The sequence below is a fragment of the Dromiciops gliroides genome, chromosome 2 (genome assembly GCF_019393635.1).
Source record: "Dromiciops gliroides isolate mDroGli1 chromosome 2, mDroGli1.pri, whole genome shotgun sequence".
NCBI classification, from domain to species: domain Eukaryota; kingdom Metazoa; phylum Chordata; class Mammalia; order Microbiotheria; family Microbiotheriidae; genus Dromiciops; species Dromiciops gliroides.
In genome coordinates, this window is record NC_057862.1 from 353,887,235 (window position 1) to 353,915,108 (window position 27,874).

The following is a 27,874-nucleotide window of genomic DNA, read 5'->3' on the forward strand; positions in this document are numbered from 1 at the left end:
TGGAATGAAGATGGAGTTTTTCAATTCATGCTTTTTTTTCTCTTTCAAGAAGAATAATTCAACTGGAAAGGATAAAACCAAAATGGCTAATGAGGATTTAGAATCCAAAATAAGCAAGGAAATAATGAAAACCCTATCTGCCCAGGTGGGTACAGCTAGGTGACACAATGGATAGAATGCTGGACCTGAAGTCAGGATAGACCTGAGTTCAAATCCTGCCTCAGATACTTACTAGCTGTGTGACCCTGGGGAAATCATTTAACCTCTGTTTATCTCAGTTTCCTCCTTTATAAAACAAAGGTAATGATAGCATCTACTCCCCAGCGTTGTTGTGAAGATAAAATGAAATAACATTTGTAAAGTGTTTTGCAAACTTTAAAATGCTATATAAATAGCTGTTGTTGTTGTCGTAGTCGTTATTATAGGAGTGACCAGAATGAACTAGCATAGCTTCATCAAGAACAGGTCACATCGGACTAATGTCATTTTTTTTAACAAGGTCATTAAACTGGCAAATCAGGAGGATGTTATAGATAGATTTTAGCAAAGCATTTTACCAAATCTGTTATGTTATTCTCATGGGTGAGATGGAGAAATGTGGACTACATGATAATATAATTATGGGGATTCAGAATTAGTCAAATGACTGAACCTAAAGAGTAGTCATTAATGGTTCAATGCCAACTTGGAAGGTCTCTAGTGAAGCACCTCAGGGTTCTATGCTTGGCCCTGAGCTATATGACATTTTTCTCAATGACTTGGATAAGAGTATAGATTCCATGTTTATCAAATTTGCAAATTTCTCACAACTAAAAGGGATAATTAACATGTCAGATGACAGGGACGGGATCCAAAAAAAATCTCAATAGGCCAGAACTTTGGGCTCAGTCTTTTTTTGTTCTTTTAAAAAATATTTTGTTGCCTTGATGGGGTTTTTTTGTTTTTATATTGCCTTTATTTCCTAAAATATCATACTTTTCTTTTCCACCCAGAGAGCCATCTCTTAAAGCAAAGAATTTTTTTTAAAAAAGTCATCCAGCAAAAGTAACCAACACCAACCAAATATGACAGCATATGCCGTGTTCCATATTCATAGTCTCTCCACTCATTGCAAAGAAGGACCAGAGGTGTGTTTTCTCTGGGGACAGTCTTAGTCACAATCATACTGCATTCAGTTTTCCTTTGCTATTATTGTTGTCCTTCTATATACATTGTGATGGTGTAGTGGATAGAGTGTAGGACATGGAGTCAGGAAGACTTGAATTCAAATTTTGCCTCAAATACTCCCTCGACAAATCCCTTACCCTTTTTTTTCTTTTTTGTTTCAGTATCCTCATCTATAAAATGGGGACCTCCTTCATGGGATTGTTAAAACGATCAAATGAGTTATATTTGTAAAGCATTTTGCAAACCTTAAAGAGCTATATAAACACTAGTAATGATTAGACTTTTTTGATAATATTGGTTGGTTTTGTGGAATTTTTTCTTTCTTCCTCTTTTTTTTATTCTATTATTATAAGGGATGACTCCCTAAGAAGGTGTTAGAGGAGAAATACAGTAGTAAATATAAGTGATATAAAAATATATCAATGAAACTTATTTTAAAGAATAATTTCTAAATGAATCGCCTTTTTCGGACACTTGATTAGAAGGTAGGATTTTCAAACATTACAGCTAGAATATATCTAAATATATAAAATTCTAGAACACCAAACATATGATGCCTGAATCAGAAGTCTAGGCCAAGCAGCTGATTGTACAGATGAGGAAAATGAGGCCTAGGGAAAAGAAAAGGTTTGCCCAAGGTCTCCTAACTCTGAGCCCTTGCCAAAGCAGGCTGGCATACCTATATTATGGCAATTTTGCATTGTCCTTCAGATCAAATCAGTCTAGTTACGATGGCTCTGGGTAATGTTTTCTATCACTCAGATTTGTCAGAGCTCTCCCTGTTAGCATCTGAACATTGCCCAACTGTATTACCATCACTCAAATATCTGACAGGTGCCTTCTCTTGTAAAACCAAAGGCCCACGAGCAATAAATCCTCAGTTCCTAATAATAATAATGATAATAAATCACTTCCATATAGGGCTTCCAAGTTTGCCGAGTGCTTTCCTCACACCAGCCCTATGAGTTAGGTAATAGTATTGTTATCTGTATTTTACACATGTGGGAACTAGGGAGACGAGAGAAGAAGTGCCTTGCCTAATGATTGTCAAAGCCAGGATTCAGACATAGGGGCCCTGAATGCAGCATTCTTTCCACCACCCCAGCAGGTCTCTCATTCAGGGAGCAAGCTAGTGTGGTGAGGAAAGAGCTGCATGGGTAGTCAAGATGCAGGCGGCAGGATTCTTGGGGGAGGGGGAGGGGGAGAGGGAGGGAGCAGGGGGGAAGATGGTAGATTTCCAAAGCATAAAATTACCTCTGGGCCTATTTCATTTCCTTGGCCAGAGGCACTGGGGCAGATTAGTCTCCTTTGTTCCTGTTCCTCAGATGGAGACAGCTTCAGAGATGAGAACAGCAATAAGGCCCCTTCATTCACAGGCTTTATCTAAGATCAATATCTGCCTTGCTGGAAAGGAGTGGGGGGGTGTCCGTTATGAAATGGAACAGAGGAGTCCCCTCCAGCTCAAGCATCCATAACTGGCCTCTGATGGTTGCCTATACAACAATATGTAAATATCACGTTAACATATGCAGGGTTAGCCTTGTGCCAGATTGGATGGGGAAATGAGATTTCAGGGATACCCTGAAGGTTATTACCTGTCACCCCAATCCTACCGTCTCTTGCTTCCTCGAAGAGGACAGAGCCTCTCAACACCAAGAGATAAGCCTTAGTCTTACTTAGAATTCAAACAGTCCTGAGAGAGGGAACACAGGGACAAATTCACCCGGGAAGGTCTGTTTTAACTCTTTTGTGACCCATTAACCTAAGATTCTAAGATTCTGCTAGTCTGATTGCAGAATTCTTAAAGTTCTGTGATCCACTGATCCTGAAAGTTTATGAGTCTATATAACTCTAAGGTACTGTGATATACTGAACCTAAGATTCTATCATTCAAAGGTTCTATGATTCTAAATTTCAATTATTCAGCAGCTGTCATGTGGAAGAAGGATTAAGCCTGTTCTCTTCAGCCCCAGAGGGCAGAACTATTGTAGGAGCAATGTGTGGAAGTTGCAGAGAAACTGATTTGGGCTCAAAAATCTTCATAACAGAGTTGTTCTAAGGTGGAATGTTCTGCCCCAGAAGAGAGTGAGTTCCCCAACACTGGGAAGCTTCAAATGGAAATGACATGACCAATTGTACTGGGGACTCTAGCTTAAGAATAGGTTGGACTACATGGACTTTAAGTTCCCTTTCAGCTCTGAAATTTTGTGATTCATGGTATATGAATGACTGTTATGTCATCCTTTCCTAACAGAAGGCTTTGATAGCAGGAAGAAAGAAAGAACACAAGACTTTGAGCATCTAAAAACAGAGAGGAAGATCATCTCCCCAGTGCCTAAAAACCCTAGGAAAGCAGAGGTGTAGGCTCTGGAGGCAAATTTTGAGAACTTCCAGTTCTGTCCTATAACATAGGGAGTGAAGGGATGGAGGCAGAATGGCAAATGATTTGAGGTAACCCAGGAAAGCTTCCTGAATGATTTGGATTTTGGACCATGATTGGTAGAAGGGAGACAGTAGGCATAGAGTGCTTGTTTCAATAAAGAGCAGAAGGAGGGGCAGCTAGGTGGTGCAGTGGATAGAGCACTGGCCCTGGAGTCAGGAGGACCTGAGTTCAAATCCAGCCTCAGACACTTAACACTTACTAGCTGTGTGACCCTGGGCAAGTCACTTAACCCCAATTGCCTCACTAAAAAACAACAACAACAACAAATAAAATAAAGAGCAGAAGGCAAGCGAAAGTGGACCTGAGGGTCAAACTTGGACCCACACACTCTGCCTCCATCTCACCCCCATTTACCCTACAATTACTCCCTATTCCTTAGTAAGTAAAGTTCAGGCTCATTTGCCTGGCATTGTAGGTCCTAAGATTACCCTCCCTTAATGTGAATTTACTATTTCTTATCATATTCTACATACCAGCCCTAACAACCCTATTCTCTCCCCCAAATAAGCATTGTATTTTTTTTCACCTCCATGCCTTTGTTTATATAGTTCTCTATTCCAGGAATGTTTTCTCTCCCCCTCCCTTCATTAACTTAATAATAATAATAATAATAATAAGGGGCAGCTAGGTGGCACAGTGGATAAGGCATTGGCCTGGATTCAGGAGGACCTGAGTTCAAACTCGGCCTCAGAGACTTGACACTTACTAGTTGTGTGACCCTGGGCAAGTCACTTAACCCTCATTGCCCCACAACATAATAATAATAATAATATAATAATAATGATGATAATAATAATTAATACTTTCCATTTTCAAAGCACTTTTCTCACAACCCTGGGAGGAAAGGGCTAAGATGGCTAGTTCAAGTATCAGTAAACCCATTTTACAGATGAGAAAACTGAGGCCCATAGAAGGAAAGAGACTTTCTCACGGGACTCATTCTTCCTTTAGAATCCAGTCAAATTCCACCCTCTTGGGGAGCCCCTTTCTGATGCCCCAAGTCATTAAAGACCTTTGTCCCTTAGATTTGATATAGCTCTTCATCTGCATCTCTAATGGCAATTATCATGTGCTATCTATGCTGTATCCTACTTATCTATGTCCTGTCACCAGTCTGAGAGCTCTCTGAAGTTAGAGACAGTGACTTCTCTAAACTTCATAACCCTTCTCCTCACCCGTAGCCCAATATACTATGGGATCCTGCACACAGTCATTGACGGATAGGACAAATGAGATCAGATGCAGGTGTGTGGAAACAGCTAGCATAACGCAGGGCAACAAGTGGGCTAAGTGAGAATTTCTGATATGCTCATACCTCCCTGGCAGCAGTTGCAGGCTGAGGTGGGGGGAGGGGTGGTCAGACTTGCAGAATATTTAAAAAGCTAGAGAAACTGAGTAGGATGCTAGGAGCCTAGGCTAGTGTCTGGCACTTGCATAGCACCTACTTATTGTATTACAAGTCTCCTTCACAAATGGGTCATCATTTTACTGAATCTTCATAAAGTAGAGTGTACAAGTTCACTCAGGAAGTTAACAGAAGAGCCTGAATCTGAAGCCCCAGGTCTTCCAACTCTAAGGAGTCTACTCTTTCCACTAAAAGCCATAATACCAAAAAAAAAAACCCTAGAGAAGTATAGTCATAGGGCAGTGACTAAACAATGCCAAGATATGTCTGAAAGAATAACAGCTTGCCCTGGTTTGTCTTCATTGCCAGATTACTGTTAAGAGGGGAGATGAGTGAAGTTAAAAGGATGGAATGATAGGAATAGGAAAGGGAGCCTTTCAGAATTGATGCATTCCTATGGAATCTGAAAAAACCTCCCTGGTAAGATAGAAATCACTCCTGACTTCAAATTAGAAGGCCAGGTTTAGTACCCAACTACCTGCATGCTCCTGGGCAAGTCACTACTCCTCTAAGGACTGCAATTAACTCCTCTAAAATGAAGGGGTTGAATTAGATGGTGCCCAAGAGCCCTGCCAGCTCTGACATGCCATGGTTCAGTGATTCCGGGATCCAACTGGATTGGCACTTGGGGCCAGTGAGCCCATCCTCCCTTATCAACATATTTGCTGTATCTGACAGTCTTAATTCTCTCCACATTGTTCCCAGAGCTTCTTGCAAAGTACTATCATTAGCTTCAGGGATTAGCTTTGCCTGAGCATTCAAGCCATATATCATTAAAATCTGTTCAAAGATGGGCTTCCTGGGGTGCACTGACTCTGCTGGTAAATAGAAATTAAAAGCAGAGACAGGCCTTCTAGAATAATATGAGGGGAGCAGTATCTCTATTTCACCAGGTGACTCTAAACAGCTGTCAGAGATGGCTCTGCAGGACCACTGGATAGAAGTCAGACTGGTTCTTGCTCCCACTTGGATAGATGAGAAATTCAAAAGTTCCAGACAAATTCAGACAACCTGTGTGACAGGAGGGCGCTGCTCGGGGTGTGAATTCCCATTTCTTTGGTGAGAAGCTGGAGGACGGGCAAGAATGTAAATGTCACTGTAAAAATATCTGTAGAGCAAAAGTCACATTTCCATAAGTCTGCAGTCAGAACATCTCAGTGGAGATGTTGATAACGCCCTGCTTTCTAAGGACCTCCAGGCACCCTTCAGCCTTGGCACTAGAATTATAGATGTGGCAGATCTAAGATCATAGGCAATATGTTGTCATGGAAATAGCATCAAATAAAGTCAGGGGACCTGGGGTTAAAATCTGTTTCTAGGGGACAGCTAGGTGGCGCAATGGACAAAGCACTGGCCCTGGATTCAGGAGGACCTGAATTCAAATCTGGCCTCAGACACTTAACACTAGCTGTGTGACCCTGGGCAAGTCACTTAACCCTCACTGCCCTATCTCCCCCCCAAAAAAAAAACAAATCTGTTTCTATGACTTACCTGCTCTATGGCTTTGGGCAAGTTACTTACATCTCTTGGCTTCAATATACTAATCTGTAAAATCACAAAGCTGGACTAATGATCTCTAAGGTCCCTTCCAAGCTCTAAATCCTGTGATATAGACTGTTGGTTCCTTCTCACCAGCAAAATACCAAACAATCAGGTGAATTTAATCATAGAATTTGAGTTAGAAAACACCTCAGATGTCTTAGCATAAGATTTAGCTAGCCCAACTTTCTCATTTTATAGATGAAGAAACTGAGATTTAAAGAGATAAAAATGACTTGTGTCCAGTGTTACATAGTGAACAGTAAATCTGGGATTCAATTCCAGGGCTTCTAACCCTTTGCCCCATGGTGTTTCCACTGTACTACATTGTCAGTTGGTCCAATTTATGAGTCAGTGCAGAAATACTCTGTACTTTCCCTCATGGTTGGGCATACAGCCTCTGGTTGTACACCTCCAATGACAAAGAGTTCATTGGCCCCCAAAACAGCCCATTGCCCCCAAGACATCCCACTCCATCATTGGACAGCACTGACTAGTAGATAGTTCTTTATATTGAACTGAAATCTGCCTCCCTCATACTCCCAATTCTATATTCTAGGGCCAAGCAGAACAAGATGAATTCTTCTTCTCCCACACATCCCTTTAGATACTAGAAAACAGGTATCCTTCAAGTTATCCCTTCTTATGTCTAGTCTAAGTATCACTAGTCACTGATGTTTAAATGGCATAGTTTTTAATCTCTTCCCTATATTGGTCTCCTTCGCTCCAGCTTTTCAATGTCCCCCCTAAAATGAGATACCCAGAACTGAACACTCTATTTTCTTTAAAACCAAGCTTGGGAGCAGCTAAATGGTGCAGTGGTTAAAGCACCGGCCCTGGATTCAGGAGTACCTGAGTTCAAATCCGGCCTCAGACACTTGATACTTACTAGCTGTGTGACTCTGGGCAAGTCACTTAACCCCCATTGCCTAAAAAAAAAAAAAAAAAAAAAAAAAAAAAAAACAAGCTTGGTAGTTATCTCAGCTTGGACCATGTCCCTCTCAATGGGGGGGGGGGGTGTCCCATCAAGACCAGAGTAATGCTGACCAAATCTGTGTGTCTTGGGAGAAAGGGAGAAATATAACATGTATAACATGAGGCTTCTTCCCCATCTAAACTGAATCCTTAGGGCAGGCATCAATGACAGATCTAACACACTGGAATTAAACACCAAACTCTACTTTCCTATTCTAGACTCACTGAACTTTAGATCTGGAAGGAGCCTTCCAACAGAGATTATTAGAACATAGACTATCAAAGGTGGGAGGGGCCATAGAACGTAAAATGTCAGAACTGGAAGGAACCTAATTGAGTACATAGAATTTCAGAGCTGTAAGAGAACTCAGAATATAGAATGTCAGAGCTACATGTAAGAGAATTTAGAACATAGAATGTCAGTTACATGTAAGAGAACTTAAAACAGAATGTCAAGGCACATGCAAGGGAACTTAGAACATACAATGTTAGAGCTACATGTAAGAGAATTTAGAACATAGAATGTCAGAACTACATGTAAGAGAACTTAGAACATAGAACATGTAAGAAAACTTAGATGTCAGATGTCAAAGTTGAGAGGAACTTTAGGATATAAAATGTCAGAGCTTGATGAGACCTTAGAACTGAAAAGAACCTCAAAGAATACCTAATTCAACACCTTCATTGTAGAGAGAAGGAATCTGAGGTTCAGATAGGGCCCTAAAGTCAACACAGTGAGGTCATGGCACCACTGGAGCTAAAACCCAGATATTTTGAGTCTGAATCCAAAGCTCTTTCCCTGACATCACTCTATTTCTCCTGCTTCAGGATTCCAGGCAGTGCTGAAGAAGGGATGTAACTTAAGTCATTGCAGCTTTACCATGGCTGTGACTTATTTATGAACTGCTGCAACTCCTTCCAGGCCCCATTGCAGGGTGGCAGTTCTGGGGCTGTTTCCCCCTAGCCAAGAATGATTAATATAGGCAAGGTAGAAGTAGAGATGGTGAGCAAAAATACAGTTATTCCCTGGAGCGGAGGAGTGAAAGCCACAAAAGATTCATAGGAGACTTGAGAAAAAGGAAATTTGTTTCACTTGATCCTGTGGTCTTCTCAGTGGATGGTGGTAAGGGAAGAATCCCTGGTTTGAAGAAGATGAAGGACTGGGGTCAGAGGATGAGTTCCTTGAGAAAATGGGGTCACAAATTATTTCAGTTCTACACAAAGAGTCTCTGTGGCCGTACATAGGCAGTAGGAAAGAGGCAGGAGGTTAGTGTTTTGAGATCCCCAGAAAGCAAATGCTGAATATAACAGACATCCCCAAAGATGTACAGTTGGTCCTCTTAGCCTCCCTCTCCCCACACAAGTGTAGAACCCTTCTCCTCCAAAGGCACTTTCGTCCATTTATCTAGCGGTCACCAGAATGGTAGCCATAATGGGAGAAGGTAGGTTTGAGAGTATGGATGGAGGTAGGGAAGATGTGGGAGGTGGGGTAAGGAGGAAAGGTAAAAAGAAAATATAGAAAGGGGAAGCTAGAGTCAGAGAGAGGGAAATCATAGAGAAAAGGAGAGGTAGAAAAGGAGATGAAAGAAATGAAAGAGAAAGGGCATTAAAGAGGGGAGGAGTGAAAAGAATGAAAAAGAAGTGATAGGAGAGGAAAAGAATGGTAAAGAACTAGAGAGAGGAGACTAGGGTGGAAGTAGAAAGGGAGGGATAGGAGAGAGAGACAGAGAGACAGAGAGAGAGAGAGAGAGAGAGAGAGAGAGAGAGAGAGAGAGAGGCAGGCTGGTTTGAATTTCCCATCTGGAAGGGGAGAGGCAACGCGTCAGGGCCAGAGTGATGGGAGGGATTGGAAGAGGGCGTGTTTAGCCGCGGCGGCGGCAGGCTGGGCTCGGGGAGCAGAGTTGCACTTGGCCGGGACCGGAGCCGGAACGGGAGGAGGGAAGTGGAGGCGGCGGCGGCGTCTGTGGGCCAGGCGGAATCGCTGCAGTGACTGGCGGGTGTCAGGGGCAGCCAGGTCAGTGTGAGCACCGACTGGCGGGACTGGGCGGAGGAAGGGAAAGAGGGTCTTGGCTTGGGGGGTGCTGACGGGACAGCTCCGGGAAGGGTTGAGTACCGACTGGCAGCGGACCCAGGAAAAAAAGCGAGAAGCCATCTGATTGTGAGGCCGAGTTGGGGGCCCAGAAGGGGAGTCTTTCTCTAAGCAGCCTCTGCCCTCGAAAGGAAAGCTGTCCCCCCAACTCTAACCCAATAGACCTAAGGTGGTGGGGACCAGGATAGCATCCTTGGCCCTTAGCCGCATCTCTGGAAAGCTGAAGGGGAGGGTCTCGCTATGAGCCACCCCTCTCGGGGAGGGAAAAGTCACACACACACACACACACACACACACACACACACACACACACACACACACACGCACAACACACTCGCGCGCACACACTCGAGAGGGAGCGCGCGCGCGCGCGCGCGCACACACACACACACACACACACACACACACACACACACACACACACACGCTCCAGACTGAAAGACCGCAAGACGGCGGGAACCTGCAACGGGTGGGAGGTGGAGGGAGAAGAGGAGGAAAAGGGGAGTGGAAGCAGCCGAGAAACTGAGTCTGGGGCCCCATAGAAGTGTAGCTTCCCCCAGCTACTGCAAAGTTTCCTACCGACTTTGCTGCTGGACCTGAGCAAGAGTCCCAGAAATCTGGACATCCCCTGCAGGAGCCGGAGAGCCTCAGCTCTGGGTTTAGCGCGGCTGTCTCCGGGGAGATCTGTCTTTCTTCCACCTTTCAGCCAGATATATTCATCATGTTTTCCCCATTCCCCCCGCCCCTGACACACAGAGTACATTCTGCCCTTCTGCATAATGGCTCCCTGGCTGCTCAGGATACCCCCTGCAATCCACCTCAACCACCTCCAGAAGACGCACCCTCTCTCCCTCCATCCTTACCCTCTCCAAAATTCCCCCTTCGTTCGCCAGTACGGTACACCCCCTCCTTCCCTCCCTTCTACCCCCCCAAACATTCTCCCTCACCATAAGACAGCCTCTCCCTACTTCCCTCCAAAGATACTCCATTCCTCTCAGCTCCCAGAACACTTCCCACTTTCACATTCCACTGGGACACCTGATTGCAATCTGGATATCCTAGCTAGGAGAGGAAATCCTGGGCAGGAAAATGTACTTGTCCCTTAGAGCCTAGGTGGGTACTAGAATCCAGAGTCAGTAAAGATATGTCCCCCAGACCTGAAGGCATACTCTAACTCCAGAGTAAATACCACTTTCTCTCCCCTCTTTTCTCCATCTTCATCCTGGAACCCTACCCTCAGCTCTGAGTCCAGAGGTGACCTAGAGTGGGAGGGGAGGACATTCAGGGACAGATACACCTCTTGGTGGCTCTGTTCCTTCCTTTGGACTAGGATCTTCTGGGTGATGAGCTAGTGTAGTAGAAAGCCTGCTTTGAATCTGGAAGACCTGGGTTGACATCTCAACTCCAAGCTTGCTACCTGTGTGACCCTATGCAAATCATTTCATCTCTCTGAGCCTCATTCTCCACATCTGAAAAAATGGAGCTAGCATTTGCATGACTTACCTCATAGGGATGTTGTGAGGAGAACCTTTTGTCAACATTAAGGTGCTATAGAAATTGGAGCTATTATTTTTATGAATATCTGAAGGGCCTCCCAGCAGAAAAATATCAATTAAGCACTTGGTGATACTGAGTTGCATTTGTGTGGCATGTAGGAAACCTCACCCCATAGCAGAGCAAGTCATATAACCTTTCCAGGCCTTGGCTTCTTCAACTGTAAAATCATCGTTTTTCAGAATGGATTGTTGGACAATATAATTTCTAGGATCATTTCCACTTCCCAATCCTATGACTTAACCTAAGGCTGTACAATTTAGAGCTGAAAGACAACTGAAATACATTCTAGGCCAATCATTTTCTAGATGATGATGCTGAGTCCCAAGAGGACAAGTGATTTGCCCAAGGTCACAAAGCTAGTAAGTGACAGAGGGAGGGATACCTCCTAACCCTACTGCTGCCACCCCCATCACTAGCTCCCTTAGCTTCTGGACTCCATCTGAAGGAATAATGGGGTGGGGACTCTACATGAGGGGATAATGGGATGGGAGACCTGGTGCAGAGGCCTTGTGTCGCCCAAATTGAGAGAATCAAGTCCAGACCTTGACCCTGACAGGTTTGCAAAAACTCAGGAGAGCCAGCTGGAAGAGCCCCCTGGTGGCATCAAATATAAATGTGAATATATGTGTGTGATGTGTGTATATTCCCCTATGAAAACACAGGTATACACACACTCCAACTCAAGCATAGCCAAATATATGCTGGAATTCATATACAGATTCACCCATAATATATGCGCTTGGACATATAGACACAAAAATATATACATGTTGATACATATAAATACTGAGATTCACATATACAAAGACTCATAAATATACACACACTCACACATGTAGTTATTGTTATAGTCATTCTGCTGGGTTTTTGCTATCATTTGCTTAGCTTTAAAGTAGGTTTGACAATCAGGAACATTCATGTCCTGATCCAGCCCCAACCCTTTTGTGCTGCTGCTGCCACCATGAATGTTTGTGATTGGTCCACCAGGCCTTCAGGGCTTACTCCTTCAATGTTGCAGCACCCCAGCTAAGGATGAATGCAGAACTTCCTGTCTTCCCTCCATATACATCAAAGCCCTAGACCCCATTTTTCTGTATTTTCCCATGCCTTTTTGTTTAAGTACACTTCTGTGTGAATATCTATGTATATGTCTGCATGAACATATGTACATGACTGAGAAGATATCCACACAGCCATGTTTAGATGACTCTGTGAGTACACATATATGTATAGGTGTGAGTTTTAGGCTGGGTCTATATTTTTGCCCAGCCCTGTGCCCCTTGTCCCTGATCAGGAAATAGTACTCAGTGTGGCCAGCAGTTACTAAGGTGACAGTGAGAACCTAGTGTCAGGATCCAGGGCCTCACTTATCAGTGCTTTACAAGATGTCCCTCCTTCGAACCTCAGGTTTATACTCAAACCCTGGCAACTTCTTCTCTCCCTTCCCACCTGTGCAGTGACTCTGTCCCTATATGAGTATAATATCATAGGAATTTGGAGTCAGAAGAGATCTCAGAGATCATCCAATCCAATGCTCTTATTTTACACATGGGAAAACTGGGGTCCAGAGAGGGAATCTGAACTGCCCAAGGTCATAGGATGAACTCATGGCAGAGCACAGGTCTCCTGTGCCCAGTCCAGGGCTCTTTCCCCTGCCCTACTTCTTCTTTTTTTTTTTTTTTAGTGAGGCAATTGGAGTTAAGTGACTTGCCCAGGGTCACACAGCTAGTAAGTGTTAAGTGTCTGAGGCTGGATTTGAACTCAGGTACTCCTGACTCCAGGGCCGGTGCTCTATCCACTGCGCCATCTAACTGCCCCTCCTGCTCTACTTCTAGAGTGAAAGTAGACAAGACTTCTGAAGACCTGGAAAATAAAAGCAAGGTTTGGGCACCTAATTCCATATTTTGAGAACATGGGGGCATCTAGGTGGTGCAGTGGATAGAGCACTGGTACTGGAGTCAGGAGGACCTGAGTTCAAATCCAGTCTCAGACACTTAACACTTACTAGCTGTGTGACCCTAGGCAAGTCACTTAACCCCAATTGCCTCACCTAAAAAAAAAAATGAAAAAAATATGAAAAAAATGAGAACATGAAGAGACCTCAGAGGTCACATTGTAGACCTCCTACCTCTTAAAAGGATCCTACAGTCACCCAGACAGGGATTATCCAGTCATTTAGAAACCTCCAGGAGGAAGATCCCATTCCACCATGAGACATCTAATTGTTAAGGAATTCTTTATATCCTTATAGCTAGCTTAGATCTTTCTCCTTGTAGCTTTTCCCAATTTCTCTTCTTTATGCCTTCTGGATCTAAGCAGAATGAAAAGAATCTCTCTTCCATAAGACAGCTCTTCAGATAGGGAAAAGACCATATGATTAACTGGAATGGCTTATGTCATGCAAAGGAGATGTATATCTGGGAGGATTGTGATAATAAATCCCATTTCTGTATCACTTAACACTGCAAAATGCTTTCCCTTTATCACAGCCCTATATAATTTAGGGAGGACAAGCATTATTACCCCATTTTGCAGATGAGGAAACTGAGAAGAAGCAATTTGATGAGAGTCACATAGGTAGTCAATGGCAGAGTCAGGATTAAAAGCCAGGTTTTCTGACTTCAAGTCCAGGATCTTTCCTAATACACAGCTGTTGCCATGAACTCCCAGGGAACACTACATACTCTGAAGTAGGAAGCAGTTTGCAAGTCTCGGGTCCTAAATTGAGAATCTGAGTCCCTCAGCTGCTGATATATTAAAAAGCACAGGACTTGAATGCCAGAGACCTGAGCTTGGATCCCAGGTCTGACACCCACTGTCAGATTTGGGTTGGATCCCAGGTCTGACACCCACTGTCAGACTTGGGTATGGAGCTAAGATTTGACACCCACTTTCAGACTAAGGTTTGGATTCCAGGTCTGACACCCAATGTCAGACTTAATCTTTGATAAGTCATTTCACTTCTTTGCAAACCACTTTACTGGTCTATGAAATGAAGATTATAATCCTTGCATTATGTACCTCACAGGGTGGTTGTTGTTGTTTAAGGAAAGCACTTTAGTAAATCTTAAATTACTACAGAAATGGAAGTGGAAGTGATTATTATTTCTGAGTCAAGTGTATTTCTTTGGAAACTCTGTCTTCTGCTATTCTGTCTGTCTCTCCTGCCCAGAAAGGACATTTGTACCTAACCAGGATCATTTTTTTCCTTTCTAGGTGGCATTCTTCCTCTCAGCAGTCCTACTACAAGCCCTGGATGCAAATTCCACTGTTGGTTAGAGTGCATTAATTGGAGTAACAATCATGGACTTTGTTATGAAGCAAGCCCTTGGGGGTGAGTCATACAGTCATAGAACATAAAATGCCAATGTTGTGAAAGACTTTAGAATATAGATCATAAGAGCTAAAAGGGGACTTCCAACATAGCCTGTTGAAGCTTCAAGAAATCTAGAAGCTGTCTGGGTCCCATTTAGGTCCTCTTACTTTACAGAGGGAAAACTGAGACCCAAAGAAAAGATATGACTTGACCAAGGAACATAGAGCAAGTTAGTAGCAGAGCTAGACCAGAACACACATTATCTGATTTCCAATCCTCCTAATCTACCTACTTGCTATTATTATAAAATAACTCTAACAAACATGTGTTAAACACATTTTGTATACAAGACATCATGCTGAGTGCTGGAGTTGAAAAGATGGCAAACAATACCATCCCTGCCTCAAGGAATTTATGGGGGTAGGGAGGAAGGGAATATAGCATACAAATGAGGATAGTTTGGCATGACTTATTCTTAGTAAATACATGTTGGCCCTTTGTGATTACTGAATTCTTTTCTAAATGTTCACAAAATATCTATTTAATAATTCAGACTCGAATTTTTCCTGAAATGACCATCTGGTTTATTGTTCTGTAGCTACTGAATCCACCATTTCCCCCAATTATTAAAAAGCAAGGCAACATTTGCCCATCTCTACTGGCATGTCTTCCATTTTCTTTTTTTGTTTGTTTGGGGGTTTTTTTGTCCATTTTCCATGATTGCTCAAAAGTCAGGAATATTGTTACCTACATGTATATAAACTCATTCAGCCCCCTAGAATGTAACCCACCTGGGCTTGGAGGTTGGAACTCATTCAGAGTTACTGGATGCTCTCTTCTTATCTTCTCCTCTATCTTGGGCTACAATTTCCTCCTTAGAGGGTTTTGCTCAGGCTCTTATCATCTACAGCCTGAAATATTTAAGTAGTCTCTTAACTGCTCTCCCTTCTTCTAGTCTCTTGTCTCTCCATCCTCAACATAGTTAACAAAATAATTTTCCTCCACTGCTCAAACATTTTCAGTGGCTCCCTTTTGCCTCAAGGATGAAATGCAAACTCCTTAAATTTAAATTTAAAGCTTTCCATAATCTGGTTCCAGCCTACCTTTCCAAGTATTTCATTACACTGCTTTTAATGCATTCTATATTCATTCAATCAACAATTAGCAAGCATATACAGCTCAATATCCAGCTGGGGAGGCAACACATACATATATAGGTATATACAAAATAGATACCAGGTCATTTTTTTGGTGGGGGAAGCTCTAGCATGGGGGAAGGGAGATGAAGAAAGGCTTCAAGTAGAATGTAGTAATAGCATTTGAGTTTTGGATGAAACCAGGGATTCTATGTGACAGAGGAAAGGGGAGAATGAATTCCAGGTATGGGGACAGCCAGTGCAAAGGGAAGGATGCATTTCCTCCAAAGTAATCTCCTTCTTGTTTCACAACTATCTATCTATTCTATCTCTTACCACGAAGTCTTCCAACAGATTGCCCATGCCTGGAATGCACTCCTTCCTCTTCTCCTCCTCTGAGTATCTCTAGTTTATTTCAAGGTTTAGCTAAGGTGCCAAACCCTATATAAAGACTTTCCTGGGAATGATAATGCTTCCTGAACTACCTACCTCCCAGATCTGTTGGGAGTTCTATATAGAGGTGAGGAGGCAGAAATGGCTATCATTATTAATAAAAGGCATGCACCACATTCATTGATTCTGCCATACTAGAAGTGTTCTGAGTCCATGTCCTGTCAAGAGTTATATTCGAGGACCCTGTATATTATAGGGTATCAATTCTCATTTCTATTTCAAAGATGGGGGATAGCTACCTATTCATAAGATCTTTCATCCATGACCTTTGAGGTTATATATAGATGGTTTCTTTCTGTGAATTCCAGGGGTCTGACAGAAATGCCCAGAGTCAATGGAGCATACCTAATGAATAGAATTTGTAAATTCTGAGATACAGAAGTGTGTGTGTGTGTGTGTGTGACTCTATTAAGATGTCATACTTTTGGTACTAGTTCCAAATTGGACAATTTGGTTTGTCACAGATTTTGATAATTGGAAAGGATCCCAGTGGCCAGATAATCCAATTCATACACACAGAGGACTCACCACTCTAATATACTCAAAAGGGTGTTTGTCCAGCCTCTGCTTAAAGACCTTCAAGGAAGAAGAACTTACCAATTTTCTAGGTAATTCATTCCATTCCTGGACAGCTTTCATTATTAGGAAGTTGTTGTTGGGGCAGCTAGGTGGTGCAGTGGATAGAGCACTGGTCTTGGAGTCAGGAGGACCTGAGTTCAAATCCGGTCTCAGACACTTAACACTTACTAGCTGTATGACCCTGGGCAAGTCACTTAACCCCAATTGCCTCACTTTAAAAAAAAAAAAAAAAGGAAGTTGTTGTTTTTGTTTTTTGACATCAAGGCAAAATTTGCCTCTTTGCAACCTCCATCATGTGCTTCTAGTTCTACCCTCTGGGGTCAAATGCAATAAGCCTAGTCTCTTTTCCACATTAAAGATAGCCTGTCAGGGGGCAGCGAGGTGGTGCAGTGGATAAAGCACCAGCCCTGGATTCAGGAGGACGTGAGTTCAAATTCAGCCTCAGACACTTGACACTTACTAGCTGTGTGACCCTGGGCAAGTCACTTAACCCTTATTGCCCTCCCCCCTCAAAAAAAGGAAAAAAAAAGAAAGCCCTTCAAATACTTGAAGACAGCTGTCATGCCCCACCCCCACCCCAAGTCTTCTCTTCTCCATGTTCAACAAACCAAGTTCTTTCAAGTGATTCTCATATGGATGTCATGGACTCAAGGCCCTTCACTGTTCTGGTTGTCCTCCACTGAACACTCCAGTTTATCAGTGTCCTTAAACCATGGCTCCCAGAACTGAATACAATATTCCAAATTAATTTTGATGAGAGCAAAGTACAGAGGAACTATCTCCTACCTATTCCTAGAAGCTGTGCCACTTCTACTGTAGCCCTAGGTCATATTAGCTTTTCTGGCTGCCATGTCACACTGCTACCTAATATTGAGCTTGTAGTCCACTAATGCCCCCGGATCTTTTTCAGAGTATCTGTTGTCTATCCATGTCTCCCTCATCTTATACCTCTGACACTGGGAGGTTGTTCCCTGATGCAAAACCATACTTTTATCCCTATTGAATTTCTTTTTTTAATAGTATTTTATTTTATTTTATTCCAATTACATTTAAAGATAATGTTCAACATTCATTTTTGTGAGATTTTGAGTTTCAAATGTTTCTCTCTTCCTCCCTTCCTTCCCCCCTCCCCAAAATAGCAAGCAATCTGATATAGGTGATACAATACAATCATCTTAAACATATTTCCACATTGGTCATGTTGTGAAAGAATTAGAATAAAAGAGGAAAATGGTAAGAAAGAAAAAACAAAACAACAACAAAAGAAGTGAAAATAGTATGCTTTGATCTGCATTCAGACTCCATAGTTCTTTTTCTGGATGTGGAGAGCATTTTCCATCATGAGTCTTTTGGAATTGTCTTGGATCATTGTATTGCTGAGAAGAGCTAAGTTGGTCATCGCACAATGTTGTTGTTACTATGTACAATGTTCTCCTGGTTCCAATCACTTCACTCAGCATCAGTTCTTTTAAGTCTTTCCAAGTTTTTCTGAAACCTGCTTGCTTATCATTTCTTATAGCACAATAATATTCCAGTACAATCATATACCACAACTTGTTCAACCATTCCCCAATCGATGGGCATCCCCTCAATCTCCAATTCTTTGCCACCATAAAAAGAGCAGCTATAAATATTTTTGTACATGTGGGTCATCCCTATTGGATTTTATCTTAACTAGATTGTGCACAATGCTCTAGCCCATCAAGATAACTTGCAATCCTGACTCTGCCATACACTGTTAGCTATCCATCTCAGCTCAGCTTGGTGTCTTTTGCAAATTTGATGAGCATAACATGAATGCTTTTATTCAAGTCACTGATAAAAATGTTAAACAGCATAAGGACAAGCATGGATCCTCAGTGGGTAGCCACTTTGCTTATAAATCAAAACTGGGAAGTAGCATTGTTTTGTAGATCTGAAGTCAGAAGATTTGGGCTTGAATCTTGACTCTGCCACTTACTACCCATGTGATCTTGGGTAAGTCACATCTCTACACTGGATCTCAGTTTCTTCATCTATAAAATGAAGAGGTTGGAAGAGATGATCTCAAAGGTCCCTTCCGGGTTTTTAATCCCATGATCCCCCTGATTGGTAATGCTCTGGAATCCTCTGGAATCTCATATTTACTTAACCATGTATATGTTGTAATCCTCCCCTACCCCAACTGGAATATAAGCTCCTTGAGGACAAGAGATCTCTCATTCTTGGCCTTCTGTCAACAGCACCTAGGGTAGTGCCTTGCATATAACAGACATTTAATAAATGTTTGTTGAATCGAGCTGAATTGTTTTCCCTCCTCAATTTGATGACCATCCTTCTTGCTGGAAAAAATGATAGAAGAATTAGAGCTAATTAGTTCAACTTCCATATCATCTATTAGCATTATGCCATCTTCTATAAAGAGCCCTAAATATAGCTTCAAATGTCTTAGGGGCCTCAGCACTTTCTGGGCTTGAGTCTTCCTAACCCTGTTTTGCAAATAATGAAAACCTGGACAAGAAAAGGGACCAAACCCTTTGTGGCACAATCATGGAATGATTCAACTTAGAAGAATTGCGTTCAAGTCCCAAGCTTTGTCACTTACTAGCTCTGTGACATTGGGCAGGTCAGCCTCTTTCTCTATGCCTTAATTTCTTCATGAGAGGGTTGGTGTGGCTGGTTTCTAAGGGCACTTCAAGCTCTGATATTCAGTGATTCTACAAATCTATTCCTTCATGAATCTGAATATATAAGTTACTACTGTCATTTTGACAGTCATTGGCATTGACTGATTGGCTCATGATATCGTTCATTGTGGCCCCTTCTCTCTTTTTTTTCTTCTCCTGATACCAAAGCTTGCCTCACTTGGCCTGGCCTGGCCTGAACACTTCCTCAATTCACCCAAGGGCAGAAATTTGATGGGTTTTTTTTTTCCTTTAAAGGCAAGAAGGTAAAAGACAACAAATATGCAGAGCACCAAACTGCCATTTTACTGAGACCAGGATCCACAGCATCACAGCATTTCAGGGCTTCAAGGGACTTTAGGACATAAAATGTCAGAAGTAGAAGGGCCCTCAGAGATGATCTAATTTAACAATTTACAGATGATGAAACTGAGGACCATGGAGGTTAAGTGACTTGTCCAATGTTATAAAGATAGTAATGACAGTAATTGAACCCAGGTTTTCTGACAAGTTGAATGTTTACTACGCTGAACTGCCATCCCCACTCCCATCCCCCCATTCCATAATTTGACTACACTAGAAGATGCCACTTTGAGAATACATAAGTCCATTCCTACCCACTCTAAATTTGGGACCATCCATGATGCATGGCCAGCTGCCATCTTATTTTAAGGGAATCCCTACCTCCCACCCTCAGCACACTCTTCCCCTAATCCCAGCAATCATCTAACTTTTGGGTTCCATTTACCATTCAAAGCTAATGCCTTTCCAGCCATTCTCATTTCCTTCAAGAGCCAGACCTACTAATTACCATAATTCAGTCCTCCAGAGTTGATGTGTCATGATTTACCTCATTCTGCCTGGGAATTTCTCACAAGATTAGATAGAATTCCACACATACACATACGAGCACACACAATCATATTCATATTTAGTTCCTACTGGTGACATGCCTTCTGTCCAAAAATGGAATGGGCTACGTTAGAAAGTGGTAAGGGATAGAACAATGACTAGAAGGTCTTCAGGGATGGAAATGGTATTCATGTTCAGATGGAAATTGAATTAGATGACTATTAGATTGATTCCAATGTCTAAGCTCTATGATTCTGTTTTTGTACTTGTGTTTAATAAATCTAAGTTTGTCTAAGTTTGAGAGCTCGCTTGTGTGATCACATCCAATTCTTAAGAGAGTTCCCTCTTTTTTTCCTCATTAGAATCATTCGTGATTATACTGTGATAATGTAATTATTGAAAGCCTATCAACCTTCTTTATACAGCCCCAGCCAAGGCCTCATAACCACCATTTCTCTGAATTTTTTCAAAATTTGGCACATCTATGAAGAATATTCCCTTCCTTCATTTCTACAAACTCCAAGATGACAGGGTCACTCCCTTCCAAATTTCTATCATTCCCACTTCATCGGCCAATTCCTCCTTGGTGGTCAGAATTTTTTTCTATAGTAGCTGCTCCTCTCCTTGTCTCCTCCACCCTCTGAGTCTACTGTGATATCCTCTAAATGACTGGGAAGTCTGGAATACACGTTCACAAGGACATCACTTCTGGTTTTCCTTTCCTTTAATCGCCAAACAAATTAAAACAACCTTCTCCCCTCAGATTCAAGAATCTTCTTCATGTAGGTGTATGATCTTTTCTAACACATGAAATATACTATCTCTCACCTTCTATTATATCTGCCTTCCCAAACTTCTCTCTGTTCCACCATCCCTTCCTCCATCTGTCCCTCCTTCTATCTATCCCCTTCCTTTTTCTTTCATCCTTCCATTCCTTCTTCTATCCATCTTACCCTTTAGGCCTTTCTCCATACCTTCCTTCATGCTTCTTTCTAGTCTTTTCTCCTTCCATTCCTCATTGCATTCCTCCTTCTAACTATCCCTCCCATTGCCCTTCTGTCCCTCTCATTATCCATCCATCATCCCTGAGCTCCTTCTTCCCTTCTCCCATCCCATGTTCACTTCTGGCCCTCCCTTTCCTCAGATTGATTCTAGTCTTTTCTCCTACTGCATCACAGGGGCCACCAAAGACATGGGGAAGATGCTGGGGGGTGAGGAGGAGAAGGACCCAGATGCCCAGAAGAAAGAGGAGGAGAGGCAGGAGGCTCTACGGCAGCAGGAGGAAGAACGCAAAGCAAAGCATGCTCGCATGGAGGCAGAGCGAGAAAAGGTCCGGCAGCAAATTCGAGACAAGGTCAGTCTGCCCTTCCCACTTCCTTTCCTTTACCTTCCCCAGATATTGCCTGTAACAACAATCATCGTCTCTCATATCGGCTATAGGACTTCAAAGTTTACAAAGTACTCGTTTGATCTTCATAAAAACCCTCTGAGGGGGCAGCTAGGTGGCGCAGTGGATAAAGCACCGGCCCTGGATTCAGGAGTACCCGAGTTCAAATCCGGCCTCAGACACTTGACACTTACTAGCTGTGTGACCCTGGGCAAGTCACTTAATCACCATTGCCCTGCAAAAAAAAAAACAAAAAACAAAAAAAAACCCTCTGAGAAGACGCAGGGTCAATATTAGTATTCCCATTTTATAGATATGGAAACTGAGGCTCAAAGGGGAGATTAATTTTTTCCAAGATCACAGGCCCTTCTCTGACTAGCAGAGCCAGAACTAAAATCCTCTTCCAATGCTCTTTTATATAAACTGGACTGGTTCTATGATTGTTGGGAATAGAACAGTATGTATCTTCCCAGCATAGCCCACTCCCTTCTCACCCCTGTGCCTGATCATTCCTAGGGCAGAATAGCTTCCTAGGAGAGGTCCTTGGAAAGTAGGTTCCTGTAGGAGGGAGCCCTGTAGTCACCTTTTAGGCTGGAAGACACCACACTGCTTTCCCCACCCAAGTTGGGCCTCCTTTTGGTTATGAGATACAGGATTGGATCTGAAGTCAGAGGACCAGAGTTGGAATCCCATCCCTGCCAACTTTCCACCCCTGCCACTGACCTTGTCTGGGTCTCAGTTTCTTCCTTGGTAAAATAAAAGGATCAATTTAAACAATCTCTAAGTTTTCCCTTCCAATCCTGTTATCCTAATAACTAAGCCAGGTCTCCCATGGCAAAGGCACAGGTGTTTGGAAGAGCTGAAGAGGATCGGGTTGGGGTGGGGGGAGACTGGAGAGGGCCTCACAACTGGGCTCCCCCTTTGCCCCTTCTTCCTCCCTATACAGTATGGCCTGAAGAAGAAGGAGGAGAAGGAGGCTGAAGAGAAGGCTGCCCTGGAGCAGCCATGTGAGGGCAGCCTGACCCGCCCTAAGAAAGCCATTCCAGCTGGTTGTGGGGATGAGGAGGAAGAGGAGGAAGAGAGCATCCTGGACACCGTTCTCAAGTACCTGCCCGGGCCTCTCCAGGACATGTTCAAGAAGTAACCCTGGCCCAACTCCATCCCATTCTCAACAGTCCCACTTTTGTTTTTAATTTATTTTTTTCCACTTTCCATTCAGTATGAATTTTGAAAGGCAAACCTCATTTGACCTCACCCCCACCTCCACCCCTCACATGGACTGTGGGACCCAAGCCCCTCATCTTTGGCCAGAAACTCCCCGGGCTCCCTCCCTGCCCCCACAGTGCCCTGGGCCTCTTGAGGAGCCCTAGGAAAAGAAGGCTGCTGGCCTGGGCTGAGGGCCAGAAACTAGGACCAAACCATTGACGACCTCAGGAGAGGCCCGGGATGTGCTGAAGTGGGAGGAAAGGCCTCACCACTGAGTCCCACATGCACACGCTCTTCCCAAACCTCTTCCCACCAGGAACATTCCTCATGCCTTGAGCATGATTTCCACTGCCAGAGAGGGGGGAAGGGCCAGGCCAGTGGACCCTAGGGGAATGAGTCAGAGGAGAGGAAGGTCAGGTTGCCTATCCTTCCTCCTCTACTCCCCTAGAGATCACTGGAGCTCTAAGCCCTGTTCCCCAACCCCAATGGGTCAAAATGCCCAACACATTCCAGCCCTGCCCAACATAGCCCAAGGATGAGGGGGCAAGGACCAGTGCTAGACCCTTCATTAGGGAGCCCATTGGCCAATCCCAGAGGAATGTGGAACAGATCTCTGTTTCCTTCATATCTCCCTATGCCTCCCCAATTGCACTTCAATTCCAGGGACTCAGCGCACCATGGTAAGAACAGCCCCTGCCAGCCTAGTCCCTCCCTGTTCCTAGCAAGGCCTGGGAGTTGCAAGGAAGATCAATTGACTGTGGGAGGTATCATTAGAGTCTCTTAGTCCCTAGCCCTGGCCTTATTCCCTTGTCATCAATGACCCAGATAGACCCCAAAGCATAGGGAGGGTCAGAGAAGGGCCTGTGCCCTAACCAAAGGCGTATTCTGGAGTTCTGAGGGGCCACTGGGTAGAGATTGGGCAGGGTACCACCAGAAAGGTTGATTCCCATTCCCACAAATATGGCAGCCTGTCCTTGCCCCTGTAGTGGAGCAGATCCTTCCCACAGGGCAATAAAGGTTGTCCCTGTGACACCACTGAACCCCGGAAGCCTCCACCCTCCACTCACATCCTTGTGGCCACTCTAGAACATGCTCTATGAAAGGGGTAACTTGACCCCTTCTCTCCTGAAAAGGCATGCTGGGCCCTCCCCCCACCCACCCCAGCCTAGGGTCCTCTCCCTAAATAGGGTAGCCCCTTCCAAACACATACTAAAAGCTGGAGCCATCGGACAGCATCAATCCTCGACCAGAGAACACCTAGTGGAGAAGAGATGCTGCTCCCCTCCCCACTCCCCAGCCCATCCAGGCGCTTCCAGGGCCCTGAGTGGACAACATGTCCAGGAGGCTCCACTGGCCCCCAGGAGGGCTCCCCATAAGCAGGACTCAGGCTGAGGCACTGAGGGCAGGCTTACCTACAGTGTAGCCCTGATCCCATAGGAGAAGACAGCCCCAGCTGAGCTGCTGCCCTCTCATTCTGGCTGAGGATCTGTCTGCCCATATGCTAAGCCCCAAAGCAGGCATCTGTCCATCCATCTATGGGTCTGTCTTGTGGCCAGGAAAAAATTCTCCTCTCAGATGTGCCAAGGAAATCCCTATACACCTCACTCAACCCTCCCCTCCCCTCCCATACCCAATACTCTGCCTCCCCACCATTCTGAGAAGCCCTAGGGCAGGAAGGATTGTGAATGTGAAAGTGCATATGAATGTGGGTGGAATGGGAGTGGTGGTGGCAGAATGGGTATGTATATAGTTGGGATGGTGTGAATGTATGTGTTATAAATATGTATGTGTGTATGGATGTGTCAAAGATTGTATGTGTATGTTTTAGAGACTATTCTTATATGTGTATTAGAGATTGTGTTAGAATGCTAGGGATTCGAATACGTATGCATAGAGAGTGTGTGGGTGGGTGTTTTAGAAAGTGTGTATGTGTGCTAGAGATTTTGTGTGTCTGTATCATAGACTGTCTATATTGGGGGGGTGGGGTATGTGTGTGTATGAAAATGCATGTGTAACACTTTGCAGACTGTCTGCATGACTGAGAGTGGTAGCAGGGCCTGGAAAATATCTTTTCTCCCCCTCAGACCAGTCAGTCCCTACCCATCACCACCCCTGGAACAGATGTGAGAGGAGAAATTTTTCCTAATGGCCCAAGACCTTCCCTCTTCCCCTGGGCTCCCTGAGCCAAGCCTTTGCTACCTTCCTCCCTCACTGGATGTGATGGGAAGAATCCTGTTTGGGTCCTGGGAAGCACTTGGCAGCTCAGACTGGTCTGGGTGGCCATGGCAGGAACAGGACTGCCCTTTGTCCCTCTAACAGAGAAGCCATGCTGGATCTAGGGGTGGAAGAGGGAGATGCCTCAGAGAGGGTTGCTATGCCTGCCCCTCGCCGCCCACCACCACCACCACTTTTCACCATCACCCCAGTTTGCATACTGGGGTGTTTCATTTTAGAGAATTTTTCCTTTAATTTCAAAAGAGAAAGCAGCTCACGTCGTGTCTTCTCTGTCCGTTTCCAATAGTTAAAGCCATATCAGTTAGACTGCAATACTTTAAAGATGAGGGGAAAAAAAACCATAGATTTAAAACCAGAAAGGGAGTTTTGTTCATCCCCTCTGTCCTGGGGTGATCTGTTTCTCCAGCCCCCAGGTATTCCTTTCCCCCCAACTCCCAACTCTTTCCCCTGCCTCTTTGTGCCCCAGTCTCCGGCCCCCAGGGTCATATATTTGTGTGTCCATGTATGTCTCTGTAATGGGGGAAACAACCCCCTCAACTGCTGTATCACCCCATTGTTGTCTCTGCTTGTCCATGGTCCATGGAGTAAGATGGTCATCTGCAAGGTCTTGTGGGGTCAGAGGTGAGGGGTAAGCTGGGGCTAAGTGGAAGCTGAGCAGAAACTGGATAGTCCCTGAGCCATTTGCCTCTCTTGAGAGAATGTTAGTGGTTCTTGTCATTTGTCATCATCGTGAGCTCCAGGAAACAATATCAGAGGCTCCTCTGATGTCTGGGGACCAATTCCCAGCTAAACATAGGGTCTGCAGAGACGCAAGGGGATGCCCAGTTACAAGAGGTCCAAAGACCCACAAAGGAATTCCCAAATACACAGGAAGTCTGCAGAAATACAAAGGGATTCCCAGTTGTACAAAGAGAATCCAAGTCATATAAGGAGTCTACTGATATATAAGGGGATCCCCAGGGGTACAAAGGAGTTTGAAGTCGGGGGGAAAAAAAAACTTTGATAGAAAAAGAAAAGGTCTGCAAACATATATAAAGAATTTCTGGGTGTAGAAAGGGAAATCTACCTGCTTAGTGAAAAGGAACTCTGGGGCCTTCAGCTGCCCAGAGCCTTTCACTTTGGAGGGGCCTTTCTGGGCTTCCAAAGCACTCCCCGCCTCTCCCCCAGGGCACAAGACTGCTCCTGCTGTTGCCACAGTTGCAAGCTAAGGTGGGCCCTTGAGGGTAACTAGCTCTCCACTAAGATCTTTCCACATACATAGCAGACCTCCTACAAGTTCAAGACTTAACCACTAACTGCCCTGGGAGGCCCCAACCACCCCCAAGGTGCTGGCTTCCTTGGGGACCACTCCTAAGAAACAGGAGAAAGGGGGAAGATACACCCCAGGAGACTGTTTCTAGAGAGCCTAAGAAGTGTAACTAATCCCAGTCAAGCTTTTTCCGATCCAGGCACCCCCAGTGGGCAGGTCAAGGAAGGATCTGGGGATGATGGAATGTGTGCATGGCACATAGGCCATGGGGAAAGGGGTGCCACATAGGGAGTACATTGGCAAGGGGATGGATATATGGCACGTGTGTCACACACACTGCCTACGTAGCTGATTGTAAGACACTGCCTAGAGAAGGCATGTGTATGTTTGATACACTGGGGGAAGAGGGGATGATATATGGAGCACCATCTGGGAGATTATGTGTGTTTGCATTCAGTGCATGGACTGGGGGACTGATGTGTGTACGTGTGTGTGTGTGTGTGTGTGTGTGTGTGTGTGTGTGTATGACCCAGGCTAGCGGTGGGGGGTAAGGGTGGTTAGTGTTCGGCAAGTTGTTTGGGCGCAGGGACTGGCTTGAGACAAACTGATTCTAGCTTCCCTGCCCAGATGAGCAATGAGATAGAATCTGCTGACAGGGCATAGTATAGGTGAAGAGGAAAAGAGAAAGAGCATGTGCTGCCATCCGTGGAAATATGTTGGCACTTGATAATAGAGAATGTGAAGTATGCAGGATCCCCACCTGGGAAAACTCATTGGTGATTCAGGAAGCAAACAAGTGCATGTGGCAGAGGGGAAGGTATAGCTAGCATGTGTGCATGAAGCTATTGCAAAGGCAGAGTTGGAGGGAAAGCCCTCCCACCCTCCTTCCTTGGCCAAGAATTGTCAGCTAGGAAGGAGACGTAAAGGCTGGCTTTGCCCCAGACCCTCAGACCTCCCATTTGGGTTCTTATCTAAAAGGCTGGTGAATACCATATCTAAGACACGGGGTATCTGACAGATCTCCCCAATGCCATATTTCCTTAGGCAATAAGTCTGCCCCTAGCAGCTTGGTTCCTGAGATCCATACCATGACAAGAGGTTGATAGCCACACCCTGCCCTTAATCCAAGATGTAGACTCTTCTCTAGGACTAAGTGGCTTGGTGGCTCTGACTCTAGAAACCTGGGGAAAGAGGAAGGATCTTGGGGGGAGAGAGTTTGAAAGCTAGGGAGTAACTTCCCTATTCATTGAGTTCATCTGGAAGCTGGGGGCAGGACCCTATTCCCCCATTTCTGGACCCTCTGCCTCCACCTTCCCCAGAGGCCCATTGGCCCTGGTCCCAAGGGGAAGAAGTGTGAGGTGGGGGGGGGCCTTAGGCCAAGCTGAGTGACCATCTTGCTTTCCATCAACCTCAGAGGCAATCCAACCCCCAACCCTCTTGTGTGTAATTGTGTCTTTGTGGCCCCGCATCCCCTGAATGTGTCAGTGCCTGGGGGAGGGGGGCTCCCTCCCACCCTCTTGAATCTGACCTAAAGCCATGGCTGCCGCTCCCCCCCACCCCCACCCCCACCCCCAACTTTGTATGACGCAAAAAGCTAACTACGGATGTACAAAAATCAACTGC

The 27,874-nt window shown here is 44.5% G+C and overlaps 1 protein-coding gene across 2 annotated transcripts in view; it reads left to right on the top strand.

The window, feature by feature from the left end:
- Positions 1 to 25,328, top strand: part of CPLX2 (complexin 2) — an 85,851-nt gene extending 60,523 nt beyond the window's left edge. The window contains exons 1-4 of one of the 2 annotated variants that reach the window (XM_043982121.1): positions 9,359 to 9,543; positions 14,392 to 14,509; positions 21,353 to 21,528; positions 22,508 to 25,328. In XM_043982121.1, coding sequence (XP_043838056.1) covers positions 14,479 to 14,509; positions 21,353 to 21,528; positions 22,508 to 22,705 — 405 coding nt within the window. In that variant the 5' untranslated portion in view covers positions 9,359 to 9,543; positions 14,392 to 14,478 and the 3' untranslated portion in view covers positions 22,706 to 25,328. Of the gene's footprint in view, positions 1 to 9,358; positions 9,544 to 14,391; positions 14,510 to 21,352; positions 21,529 to 22,507 lie in introns of those variants that run through there. The other variant, XM_043982122.1, reaches the window with a different exon arrangement.
- Positions 25,329 to 27,874: the final 2,546 nt, after the last annotated feature.